The sequence below is a fragment of the Mastigoproctus giganteus genome, chromosome 4 (genome assembly GCF_048544385.1).
Source record: "Mastigoproctus giganteus isolate SK-2022 chromosome 4, ASM4854438v1, whole genome shotgun sequence".
Classification (NCBI taxonomy): Eukaryota; Metazoa; Arthropoda; class Arachnida; order Uropygi; family Thelyphonidae; genus Mastigoproctus; species Mastigoproctus giganteus.
The window spans coordinates 37512145-37526341 of record NC_143578.1 but is presented as its reverse complement, the minus strand read 5'-3'; the positions used below and the strand labels follow the sequence as shown (position 1 = coordinate 37526341).

Genomic DNA, 14197 nt, shown 5'->3' with positions numbered 1-14197 from the left:
GTAATATAAATGAGGGACAAAAATAAAAAAGAATCTCACTCGAAAGGGAATTATATTCAGTAAACTACTCATTGAACATTAAACTGGAACCTTAATTTTTTAACTTGGGTTGCAGAATGTTGTGGAAGTCTGCTTTAAAATCCTATATGGTTGAAAACTGAGTTCAACCACTTTCATTTGCATGCAAAAAAAAAAAAAAAAAAAAAAAAAATGCTCCTTACAATGAATTAAAAATATATATATAAAATAAATCTGCAGCCATTGTCAATCCACTGCAGGATGGAGGCCTCCTCTGTAGCTCATGTTGAGGAAAATGGATGATAATCTGTCACGCTGGTCCAGTGTGGGTTGGCAAATTGACTGTATTTAGCAGAGGCTTGAATTCCAGTCTACTCAAAGAGTGAGTGCTATTGCACTCCCACTCCTGACCACTCAGCTATGCAAGCCTATAAATATATATACACCTGGTCATGTACATATGTATTATACACCGATAACATTATGGCCAGCAAGTTGTGTAAATTGACACAACTGCAGGTGAACTATGGTGCAGGTCAGGACACGGTATAAAAAACACATGATTACTGAGCTCCGTTAATTATTGTTATTCTTTCTTTCAGATGGGAAAGGCAGCAGACTTAAGCGAGCTTGACAAAGGCCAGATTTTAATGGCCAGACGACTGGGTCAGAGCATATCTGAAATGGCACAGCTGGTGGGATGCTCCCGGTCAGCCCTGGTTAGTACCTACCGAACGTGGTCTGAGGGGAAACCCACAAACCGCCAGCAAGGTGTTGGACGACCACGGCCCATCAATGCTCAAGGTGAAGTCTCTCCCGGATGGTACGTGGCAACAGAAGGGCGACTGTGGTGCAGCTAGCTGGTGATGGGAGTAATGTGTCACAACACACAGTGCATCAAACCCTGCTGACAATGGGGCATAGCCACAGGCTGTTCTGAGTGCCCATGCTAACCACATTTCACTGGCGACAGCACCTACAATAGGCACACGAACATTGAAACTGAACCTTGAGTGATTGGTCTGATGAATCACATTTCCTGTTGCACCATGTGGACGGCTGGGTAAGTGTGTTTACCTGGGGAAGTGGTGGCAACGGTGTCATGCTTTGGGCGATGTTCTGCTGGTATACCCTGGGTCCAGTCATCCATGTGCCTGGCACTCTGATGTCTACCACCTACCTAAACATCATTTTGTTGCCAGGTACACCCTTTCATAGCAACGGTCTTCCCCTCTGGTGGTGCCGTCTTTCAGCAGGATAATGCACCATGCCACACTGCCCGGATTGTTCACGGAACATGAGGAAGACTTTCAGGTATTGCCCATCCTAATTCTCCAGGCATCAATCCCATTGAGCATTTGTGGTTTGTGTTGGAACAGCAACTCCAATCTGCGGTGTCTCAACCATGGACTTTACCAGAGTTAAAAGATCTACTGGTTATGTGTTGGTATCAGATACCACAAGACACATTTAGAAATCTTGTAGTGTCCGTGCCTCGCCGGGTACACGCTATTTTGGCTCATTGGTGTATGTTTTACCCGATTGTGAAATTTACCAGTTCATGAAATGTGCAAATTTTTGTCTATTCTGTGAATTGCCCATTTCATGAAGCAGGCAAGATTTTAATCGCATCTTGACTATTTTGTGAACTGGATATTTAATATCAAATAATAATATAAATAAACATGTCTCAGAGTACAGAAACTTAATTGCCTGAACTGCCATAAAAGTTTAGTTATAAAATATTAAATAAAGTGAAGCACCAAACTCCTAAAATGGAATGGCCTTCTTTCTTCTTAGAGAGAGGAACTCCAAGAACACCAATGTATTAAAATGTTATGATGATTATCACAGGGTAAAGTAAAGTTTAGTTATAAAATTTTGAATTGTGTGCTTCTATCATATGTGTACATCCAAAGTTCTTGAAGTTTAAAGTTGCACAAGAACTTTATTAACCACCCCTGTATATATGTTACACCTGGATTGTGAAATTGACCAGTTCATGAATTGGCATCTCATCTAATCTTTAGTATATGATTTAGGATAGTGCGCAAGTCTAGTTAAAAAAAAAAAAAGTTAGTTTAGTTTATACAATGGTACGGATTCAAGCAGCAAAAAAACATCAATATTTTTCAGTGGTCTTGCATGATCAGGCAATGAATGGCATCCACATTTGCAGGTGTCAACATGATAACAGGCCTCCAACTGCAAGATGCATCTTCAACAATGTCTTGTCCACACTTAAATTCTGTAGCCCAATTTTTGACCATGGTATATGAAGGACAACATTCCCCCAGTTTGTTACATGTCTTCATTAATTCCTTTCAGCAACATTCTCCAGCGGTATCCAATTACTGCACCGTGCTTAATTCTCCCAACAGTAACCATCTGCCTTCACCTTCCACACTTCATTGCCCTCTGTAAAGGAGAATATAGTTGCAGATCTTAAAATTTTCTTTGAACACACAGTCAGCAAAAAAACTTTGCGATTTATATTGGGCTAACTCCCACTTCCCAAAATATATATATATACACACACACAGGCAGTTCCTGGGTTTGCGAGTTCCTCCCCCCCTCCCAAGTATCAACAAAATTGAAAATATGAACATTAATTGCAAAAAATGAATGTTAAACATTCATAAATACCACATTTCAAACCACTCGTGTAGCTATACAATACTGTGTACCCTCCCTGCTTTACGATATTAATCTGTTCCAGAGACACCATCGTAATGTGAACCCAATAACAGTGTTTTGGTAATTCGTTCCAAGACCTTGGAATTAATGACCTAAAAGGTCATTTTATAATGTAAATTTCAAATCATTAAAATGCACTACACTTTCATTCTACTTATGTGCTGTTGTAAGAATCAATTTTGAACACCTTTGTGATATTTTTCTAAAATACATTTCTGGAGGTCACTACCATAAAACAATTTGCACTTTTCAGTTTATTGGGCTTTTCTATTAGTGAAAATAGTTATAAACAGGTAGTAAACTCTGTTACTGCATTTGTGATAATCCCAATAACTGGAATTGTGTGGGTTTTTTACATTATTATGGCAAAATGTGTTTTCCATTTACTGAAATCTTCAATCATACAAAAAACAAATTTTCAGTATCTTCTCTTCGTTCCTTTTTTTTTTTTTAAAGCTTCATACACTTCTGTGCAAATCGTGTTAGTTCCAATTTGTGCATGCTGGCAAAAAATACTTATGCAATGAACCGAGTGCCGAGCCAATATCGAGTGATCAACAAGTGTGCATTTAGTCAACAATGATGATGAAGAATAAACATTCTTTAACATTTGTAAGTCATAATTTCTTTATTATAATTTGCTTGATTTCTTTGGAAAATCAATCATTGTTTAAACAAACTAATTAGCTAACTAATTTCATTGTTGAGAACGTAACCTCTTTTTAACATTTTCTGTGGGAAATAAATTCCTGCCTTACGAGCACACGCTAGGAGCAAATTAACTCGTAAAGTCGTAACTACTTGTACACATTTGAAAGGTATAAATTCCTAACAGCTCTTAAATGAGATTATTGAATTTTCCAATATCTGTCAACTTTAGTCAATAGATATTAGAAAATTCAGTGATCTCATTTAAGAGTTGTAGATAAACCTTCTGATTAATACATTTGCAAATATCTAATAAAAAGTATCTGATAAACAATTGCTTTTTTAAAAAAAGCAGTTGTTTATCAGATACTCTTTTCTGTTCTAATAAAATAGCTATCAAATAACTAAAGCTAACATTATCTAACTTACCATTAAGGGATGTAATGTAATATAGTATTTTTGATTTCTTTATTAAAAATTTGTGAACTCTGTTGGATAAACACCATGTGGCTAGTGATGAGTTAAACTGGTGAACTTTCTAAAACTTAAGGGAAATTCTTTGAAAATAGTACAACACAATTATGCATAGAGTAATTATATTTTCACATAAGAGGGTTTACTGTTTTGCATTCTTACACAGCAGAGTGTGTAGTTATATATTTGTTTGTCACTTTTAATCCTATAAATTTTTTATAGGTGGCAACTAAAATCTATAATTATTTATATAACAAAGTGTGAATTCTGAAAAGTACATGCTGTTTTAAATTTGTTCAATCTGCATAGGTCGATAGTAATAAGAAGTTAGGTGAATGGGCAGGATTATGTAAAATTGACAAGGAAGGCAAAGCCAGAAAAGTTGTGGGCTGTAGTTGTGTTGTTGTCAAGGTAAGGAATATGTAAATTTTGTATCTAAAGGTGGAATTTTTCAATTTGATAATTACTGTGAACATATATTTTAATTGTAGTTTTAACATTACATAACCTTTACTATATTATTGTTAGGATGAAGAGTAGCTATACTCTGTCAAAAAAAACAAACTTTTTTTTAGTTCAAAAATTTAGAGAATTGAAGGTCTTTAATACTTCTCAACATGAATAATTCAAATAAATGTCACATACAAGCCTTGTTTTTGTTTAACTTATTTTTTAAATATAAACATGCAATCACATGCAATCATTTAAACACTGATTTCCATTTTATGCGTGTGAAAAAGTTATCTCCACTTTTATACTGGGCACCATTCTATCCTTCAAACAAAAGAAAATGCCATGGGGAATATTATTTCAAAGTAATTGGAAACAAAATTAATACAAAACAAAAAAGACCGAATTCATGAAATTGGTAATTTCACTTTCAGAATTGTCCATGGACCATTAAAATAAAAAAGTTAGCCAGAGGAATAGAAACAGAAAGACAAAATGTTGGATAGAATGCCAAACATTTCTGCAAGGTGTATTGTTACTAACAAATACTATAAGATTGCAGTTGGTCTCTGTGAGAGCAGGTCTCAGGTCTCTCAGTGATCAAAATCAAAGATAAAGTGTATGAATTTTGATTTGACTAACAACTACTGTTAGCAAAATATTAAATCAGTTTGATTGTCTAAGGGCAATGCCAGATGAGTGATGTTTGACAGATAAATGTTTGTGCACTTTGGCAAGTGCACAAACATTTGTTCATCTGTCAAAAGTTTTGTTTTTCTATCAAACAATTGTACAAAGCCTTGCATCAGATTTCATGTCATAAGCTCTTTTTCCTATACATTTAGAAACTCTTAACCTGATTGAATCCTGCAATTTTTATTTAAGTCAGATGGAACAACACATGTGAAAATAAATTAACAGGTGCAATAAAAGTGATAAAGCAAACTGTTTATTTCACAAATGGGACAGAACAAATTTCACCTGATTTCTGCTCAGTTACCAACTTTCGGTGGAAAATTGCCAAAGACAAATATTGGTGCTCAAACTCTGCAAGTAACCAGACATTCACATTGATATGGAAAGTATATAGTAGCTGCCTGGGAATTGCAAAGGACATATATTGTTGCTTATAAACTGCAATTAAACCATTCACATGATGTAGCAAGTACAGTTATTTATTCAATTCTCACTATGAATTATTTTAATTGACACCTTTCTCTCTATATTAACAATATGTTGTAAAAAAAAAAAAAAAAAAAAAAAAGGTGCTGTGGACAGTGCAAGTAAAAGGAAGGCCATCAGCTTGGATTTAAAGAAGAGTATGAAATAGGATTTGTAATATGGAAGTAGTGGTCACAATGAACTCTGCTCAGAGTTTGGCTGCAACAATTTTTAAGGGAAAGGATAAAATTCTTGATGAAATTCAGAATGCTGCAGGAGATTTTCTGAAAGTAAATGGCTTCTTATGTTACTTTATGTAATATGGTAATCTGATCCATAAATACTGATGTTTTCTGATATATATAAGTAATTAGTTTAGAAATGGAAGATTTACCTCTATACTAATAGTTAACAGAGCAGCCATTGCTGCTTTGTTAACTATTAATATATCAGTAATATAATAGGAATATACTTGCCAAACGCACACACATTTCTGCTCTTTAATGAGAGTTCTCAAACCCTCCAAAACAGTGGTAGGGAACCTGCAGCCTTTGGGGGACCAGTGGCACCCTTTTGTCTGTTTCTCTTAAATGCAAATCCACCTTTTATTTCATGACAACACAAAACTCAAGATATTTTTAAGGTAAATTATCTATTTTTTTTTTATATATATCTTTTATTCTCCTTATATAATTTAGTTTTAAGTTTAAGGAAAATGTGATATGGAAGAATGCAGTGAAAGGTTTGTTGATTTTGAGAAATGATGTGGTTGGATAGATGGAATTAATTGGGCTCTTAGAAGATATAATTCTGAAGTCTATTTGACACTAAGAAGGATATGGAAAAATTCTGTTGAATACACATGTTGAATACCATGTATGTCCACCAAATACGGAGGATGCGGAAAGGTCAGTGAATGACCACCGCATATCCCTGGAGCAATATGGCCTTAGTTTCTAATGATCCTAAAATCCAAATAACAAACAAGTTGGAAAGAATATTCCTGGCCACTTTCTCATCACCACAGATGATCTGGTCAAAAACATTCATCCTTGAGAAGGTTCTGTATCTGTGAACTGGTGAACATGCCTTCCTTTATTTTTGGCCCTTTATATCTTGGAAATTTTTCCTTGAGATATTTGAAAACTAGGCTATCTTGATCCATGGGACTTATGAAACAATTTATGTGTATGTGTAACAGGATTTTGCTTCGCTCAACTATGGACTGTAATGGACATTTTTTTATACCTGGATCGAGTAATTGCTTTAATGGCCAGTCTTTTTTTGTGTCCCATTTGCAAAGAGGTGCCTCCGTAGCTAGGGGTTTGGGGTTTTCATAAAAAAAAAAAAGAAGAAAACAGCAAAATTTTGTGCTCATGATTCTTTCATACGAGCTGTATGGCCTATTGGAATTGATGGTAGTACATTGCCATTATGTAGTAGCACTAGTTTTACCTTTTAAACTCTAACTCAATTTAGATCTATGACGAGTCTCCAGTCGTGAGGTCAGTATTAAGTGAGTCCATTAAACCATTGGTGTCAGTACAGGCAAGAAGGTTATTTTCCATTTTAAACTATTTTTTGATAAATCAAAATTTCTGATAAGATTATTTAATTGCATAATTTTGTATGGCTCTGCGACAGGGAAGTTTGGAGATAATCAGGATCTGATGTGGAGGATGGTTTGGGTGATTTTATCTCAGCCATCTAACCCTTCTGAAGAGTCAGGAGATGGCTGAGGTAAAAGACAAACATTCAGCTGGTGGCTCATGAATGGAAAGTCCTCCATTGGAAATAGCAGGTGGTACATTCTGGTAGTTTAAGGTCCACTCTTTCTTCTGGGAAGTCCCCTGCTGAAGAAGTGGTACCATGAAGGATCTCTCTATATCATATGCACAGTGGAAGGCATTGAGTGGCCTGTGTGATTTAACCAGCTGCAGAGATTAGCAGCATGCATAAGTATTGTAGCAAATATGAGACGGTGCTGAAAGCTGGCAGGAATTGAGTGGTTGTTCAGTGGAGGAAGTTTTAAACATGGAAAATGGTCTAACAATATGTGAAATAAATAGTATGACCATTGATTGAGACAAATTTACTGGAATTGATCAGTGCAAACAAAATTCATTGGTGACAAAAAAAAAAAAATTAAAAAGGCTTTAATATATCAAAAAATTAATATCTAATTCATATAATCAAGAATTTACTGTCTCTTTGGAAGTTATGGCAAAGTTTTTTTTAAACTAACAGATTTTGAGGGGGTCATTGTTAAATTATATAAAAATAGCCAGATTTTTGGAAAAATAATAATTTAATATTATAAATGAAGTTATTTCGTTTTACATTTAGACTAACTCAGATAAAATATCTGAGTTAGTATTAGAATGGCTAAATGATGCAAGGAAATAGACTTTTTCTGCATTTGTCAGAGGCTAATAAAATTTGGTATTTTTTGCAGGTTTCAGTGTACCTAAAATAGCAAAATTGATAATTTAAAAATAAAATAAGAAAAACCTTTCGTCCTTTTGTATACTTACCTTCTGTAAAATATTTTATTGTCAAAAGGTGATATCTCTCAAGTTGAGCAAATATTCATATCAGGTGGAAAAAAAAAAAAAAAATTCTTGTTATTAAGAATTCTTAAATGATTTTTTTTTTTTTTTCTGCTTACAGGAATGAATGAACTATGTGTGTATATGGTTTTTTTTTTTTTTACTTTAGGACTATGGAAAAGAAACAGAAGCCCATGATGTTCTTCATGAGTATTTCAAGTCTAAACGAGGTTAAAGAAAATATAATTTGAAATTGTACACCTTTCCCACAAATAAAAAAAAAAGAAAGAATAGTGGTGTCTTGTATTTCATATCATTACTAAACAACAGAGGTAAAGCACTTTTATTTTACAGGTACATGTCTTTGAGACCAGTTTTAGTGCCTATGGAAATGAGAACTTACCTGTCTGAAAAAGGCAAGTTGCAACTCCATTTGCAAAAGGTCTTTGACGAAATTCATTTGCCAGGGGGATGTGAACCACGATGTTTCCAGGTGAGTAATAAAGCTGCAATGGAGTGGAGTGTCACTATTATTGATTTTTTTTTTTTTTTAAAGATATATTAAAAGAAACCCACTTATATGTAAGTCAAGGGAAAAGTTAGTTTTAAGCATGTCTGTGGGGAGACCAAGTCTGCACTTTTCATAAGACCCAATACAATTCTAATGTTTACTTTCTGTGGGAAAATGTAAGTACATTTTAATTATCATCATCCAGTTAAACAGTAATATTTTCAATACTGTAGGTACAGAGATCTTACTACTGAATCAACCATACCCACAACCCCCTTACCTAGAAATAAGTTAATGGCATTTTAAATTTCATCGCAGTTAGCTTTTACTTCTATATATTGGATATCCCTTGGGTTATTCATCAAAATTTAAATCTAGTATTAATGAAATAAGTGCCTTTCTTGAATAAAATACATTTCAAAGTTGAAGCAGCAATAAGCTTCCTTGATTGCTGACTGCCATGTTTTCAAGTTCAACTAGACTAGTAACCATTAGAATTGTATTAGATATTGTGAAAGGTGCATAGCTTGCCTCCCAAAAGACATGTCTACAACTAATGTTGAGTATAGACCTGTAAAAAGTGAAAAAATAAATGCACATCAGTTGAACCTTTCATTCTTTCCTTGCTTCAAACATCCACTCTTTCCTCAACTTACACATAACTGGGTTTCTTTTAATAGATAATGCATTGTATCTAAATAAAAAAAATAAATAAATAAAAAAAAAAAAACTGGAAATAGTAGTGACTCCACCAACTGTTCCACAATGGTATAGCAGCTTTATTTCTCACCTGGAAAGATCTCTGTTCAAATCTCATCACCAACTAAAAGAATTTCGTCAAAGGTCTTTTCAATTGGAGTTTCAACTTGTCTACTTCCGGTTCTCAATCCCATAAGGCATTTAAACTGCTAGATTCAGAAAGTGTGAATTTCATACTTGCTCTGCTATTTGCAACTAAAGTAATTGCAGATGTTTTCCATTTATCATTATGAGATGAACTACTGGAAGTAAAGCTTTTTGAATCAAATTATCCTGAATTTAAATCATGCAGTGCATAATATATAAAAAGAAGATAATAAGAGAAAGAAAATCAGTACAGCAAAGCATTACCGTAATCATATGTCGTGGAAACAATTTGAATATAAAATGAAAATGTCAGTTGTGTGGCAAATAGAAAATCCAATACATAACTACAGCAATGAACAGGTGAGAATCAAGCATTGAAACTCCAATTAATTCAAATTTAGTGGTAACCCCTTGATGGCACCAGGTCCAAATTGCTTGAAATATCATTATAAAGAGGCATGAAAACCAACCACAATGTGACCAACAGGGTGAAACAAAAATAAACCAAAAATTATGTACCACCTTATGCAGTGAGTTTCCAGCCAGTGTTGGCCTTGTGGCAAGATGGGACACAATGGTTAGTTCCATTTTATTTTTTTTTTTATGTGGCATCAACAAAACATTAAAATAAAATTTAAAAAATACTTCCCATGTCCTGTCCATGGGAAGTATTTTTGTTTGTCTAGTTCTTGAGTTTATTCAGAGTACCCACTTCCACAACACAAGGTGGAAGTCTCTTCCAACTATTTGCTGGCTGAAGGCAAACTACCACACATCTATGACATCCTTCCTATTTGAATTTATGCTCCCTCTTGTGTAATCTACATAAGAGGTAGGATTATATAATCAGTTTACTCAATCCATTCGTTCTTACACAGCTCTATCAAATCTCACAGTTGCTTAGTCTCCAGACACTGCAATTTGCAGAACTGAAGCCTGAATTGGTGAGAGCATCCTTTTGTTCCTCTTTTTCTGCACCCATTCTGACAAATCAACATACTTACTTTACGCAGTACTCAAGAAGTGGCCTTATCATTGACAGCCCATGAGCTGTCCTAGCAACCCATCCACATTGCTTAGAGAACTTCATATCTGACTGTACAAGTCTTTTTCATCATCTGTTATTCTGAGAGTGGTACACACAGTGGTATGTTATTCTGGGATTCCTGCTATCCATATGCAGTACTTTACATTTGTCAATGTTAAAGTTCAGTTGCTACTTCTCAGCCCATTTGCAATAGCAACAAGATTTAGAAAATCCCATATCTCGGTTATAGCAATCCTGCCAAACTTCGTATAATCTAAAAATAGATGTTAAGCCTAATATGCCTTTAGTAAATATTAAACTAGAGGCCCAGGACTAAAAACAGTAATCCGAGAAGTGCAGTGCCCATTTGTCATTCTTTGCCTTCCCCCATTATCCATAACAGTAAGTAACTTGCCCTTGATGCCATACTGCTCCAATTTGATAGTATGAATCAGAGCTGTATTACTCAATATGTTCTACGTTGGTAATAATATTAGTAAATTGATAAGAGGAGTTTACCTCAATATAGTACGTGGAACACTTCCGTATGATACCCTCCAGAAATTAAAACGGAAAAAACGAAAAAATCGACAACTTACCGGTACATTAGAGTAAAATATAAATAATTAAAGTGAAATATAAATAATTAAATAATCAATTTAACACAATTCAAAATCAATTCAAAACAATTAAAATTCAAATTAACGCAATTAAAAGAATCTAACGAAAATATTCAAAACGATTTTCCTTCCTGAAGCTGACAATGCTTTTCGACCGACTGTCGTGATCACAGGAATGAAAATTATCGAATTCGGCTAAACCTGCAACTTAAATAGTGATTGTGTCTTCGCGCATGCGCGTAAAGGTCCACGCATCGGAGATCAAATATGGCCGCCGAACATTAACAGAATTCTCGTGTAATTTAATTTCAACGGTTTCTGCAATTAATAGTCGCGTATAATTACGTTGAACGTTAAGTATTTTGGCCTCGTTAAATAAAAAAGTATGTTTTTCGTTAATGGCATGAAAGGCTAATTCTGACGCTGCTGAACGAGAAGCACGAACAGAGGCTTCGTGTTGATTTACACGGATATTAAGAGAAAACCGCGTGGAACCCTGATAAGACGAGTCGCAATCACCGCAAGAAATGTTGTATACTAGATCATTAATTTGTGTTGCGAACGCCGAAAGAACCGAGCGATTGTTCAGTATAGTGTGTAACTTCCGTATAGGCCTAGCTATAATTTTAAATTCGGTATCTTTAAAGAATCTGTTAAGCTGTTTGTGCCACTGTTCAACATATGGGACAGAAATAAAGAATTTTTTGATATTACTATTGTTGATTGGTGCAGTATTTTGTATCCTATCCTTAGCTTGTACCCTAATTCGATTTATTGTGTTAATGGGATAACCCCTGTTCAAGAATCTGCTAGTTAATATTTGTATTTCTGAGTCTAAAGCAGAATCCGTCGTTGAATATTTATAGGCATTTAGAAATTGATTAAAGATAATCGATCTTTTGTAGGTGAACGGGTGGTAGCTATTATAATGTAGAAGCATACCGGTGTTTGTGGATTTTCGATAGATGCTAAATTGTATTTTGTTCGAGTCCCGGGTCACGCTTACCCGGGACTCGAACAAAATACAATTTAGCATCTATCGAAAACCCACAAACACCGGTATGCTTCTACATTATAATAGCTACCACCCGTTCACCTACAAAAGATCGATTATCTTTAATCAATTTCTAAATGCCTATAAATATTCAACGACGGATTCTGCTTTAGACTCAGAAATACAAATATTAACTAGCAGATTCTTGAACAGGGGTTATCCCATTAACACAATAAATCGAATTAGGGTACAAGCTAAGGATAGGATACAAAATACTGCACCAATCAACAATAGTAATATCAAAAAATTCTTTATTTCTGTCCCATATGTTGAACAGTGGCACAAACAGCTTAACAGATTCTTTAAAGATACCGAATTTAAAATTATAGCTAGGCCTATACGGAAGTTACACACTATACTGAACAATCGCTCGGTTCTTTCGGCGTTCGCAACACAAATTAATGATCTAGTATACAACATTTCTTGCGGTGATTGCGACTCGTCTTATCAGGGTTCCACGCGGTTTTCTCTTAATATCCGTGTAAATCAACACGAAGCCTCTGTTCGTGCTTCTCGTTCAGCAGCGTCAGAATTAGCCTTTCATGCCATTAACGAAAAACATACTTTTTTATTTAACGAGGCCAAAATACTTAACGTTCAACGTAATTATACGCGACTATTAATTGCAGAAACCGTTGAAATTAAATTACACGAGAATTCTGTTAATGTTCGGCGGCCATATTTGATCTCCGATGCGTGGACCTTTACGCGCATGCGCGAAGACACAATCACTATTTAAGTTGCAGGTTTAGCCGAATTCGATAATTTTCATTCCTGTGATCACGACAGTCGGTCGAAAAGCATTGTCAGCTTCAGGAAGGAAAATCGTTTTGAATATTTTCGTTAGATTCTTTTAATTGCGTTAATTTGAATTTTAATTGTTTTGAATTGATTTTGAATTGTGTTAAATTGATTATTTAATTATTTATATTTCACTTTAATTATTTATATTTTACTCTAATGTACCGGTAAGTTGTCGATTTTTTCGTTTTTTCCGTTTTAATTTCTGGAGGGTATCATACGGAAGTGTTCCACGTACTATATTGAGGTAAACTCCTCTTATCAATTTACTAATACTGCTCCAATTTATATAGCAGTCGTATGTGGAACAGTATCAAAAAACATTTATTCCTAGTTTAGGCCATCCCGACACAGACTAACCTTTCAATAAAAAAAAAAAAAAATTCTTAATGTGAGTTGCACACACTACTGTTTACAATGCTGCTTTGGTCTTGCACTTCTTTAGCTGCAACTCATTCTGAAGGTGAAAGGTCTACTAAAAAAAAAAAAAATCACTGTCTTTATTTCCAACTCATTGGGGGTACTGATTATTTAGCAACAGTATACCAAGATAACATACTGTTATCATGGAGGCAATACTGGGTTTATCTTGGGAACCCTGTATGGGGTATTTCAGCCAATGACCAAACTGGTTTCCACTCCTTTCAGCAAAAAAAAAAAAAAAAAGTATGGTTACAGTGGCTCAGAAAAACACTGGAGGATTTGAATACCATTGCCTGGTCTGGTGAATTCTGTTTCTTACTTCACACTCGTGGAGGACTCTTGCTGTTTTTTGGTGGTGATGGTATAGTGGTGTGGGGCATTTTCGTAGTGCCCATTATCTGGATTGCAAATTGTTTCTCACTAGGCACTTCCCTTCGTGGGAAGTGCCTACTGAGAAACTTGGTGGCTGCAGTGTATTCATATGCAAATAGGTTGTTTCAACAGGAAGATGAGGCTGAGTTTATACATAATATGTACTGAAAATGACAATGATTTTGGCCTATTGCAATGGCTCTTTCAATCACCAGATTGTCAATTAAAATTTAGCATGTGAGATGGAATGAGCTCAGAGTACACTGAAAGGGCAAATTCATGGGATATCTTGTTCGTAATCAACGCAATGCTGTCACCCCTCTTGCTAGTGGATGAACCCACCAACTTGCCAGGTACATAGGTACACTGCATTCTTGTAGACCGTAATTTGATGTCAGTATGGATAAACATCGTGAGTTAACAGACTTTGAAAGAGAGATGATGCCCTCTTTCAAAGAGGTGTCCGATGCATGGGTCGCTATTGTGGAGGTGGTACAGAAATTGCACTACCTCATTCGACAGCATCAAGAATGTATCGAGAATATG

General features: G+C 35.0%; 1 protein-coding gene across 1 annotated transcript in view; it reads left to right on the top strand.

Moving 5' to 3' along the window:
- RpS12 (ribosomal protein S12) overlaps nt 1–8275 on the top strand; it is a 51073-nt gene extending 42798 nt beyond the window's left edge. Inside the window, exons 5-6 of the mRNA XM_090371486.1 lie at nt 4147–4248; nt 8167–8275. Of these exons, the coding sequence (XP_090227612.1) occupies nt 4147–4248; nt 8167–8232 (168 nt within the window). The 3' untranslated portion in view covers nt 8233–8275. The remainder of the gene's footprint in view (nt 1–4146; nt 4249–8166) is intronic.
- The last annotated feature ends 5922 nt before the right edge of the window (nt 8276–14197 follow it).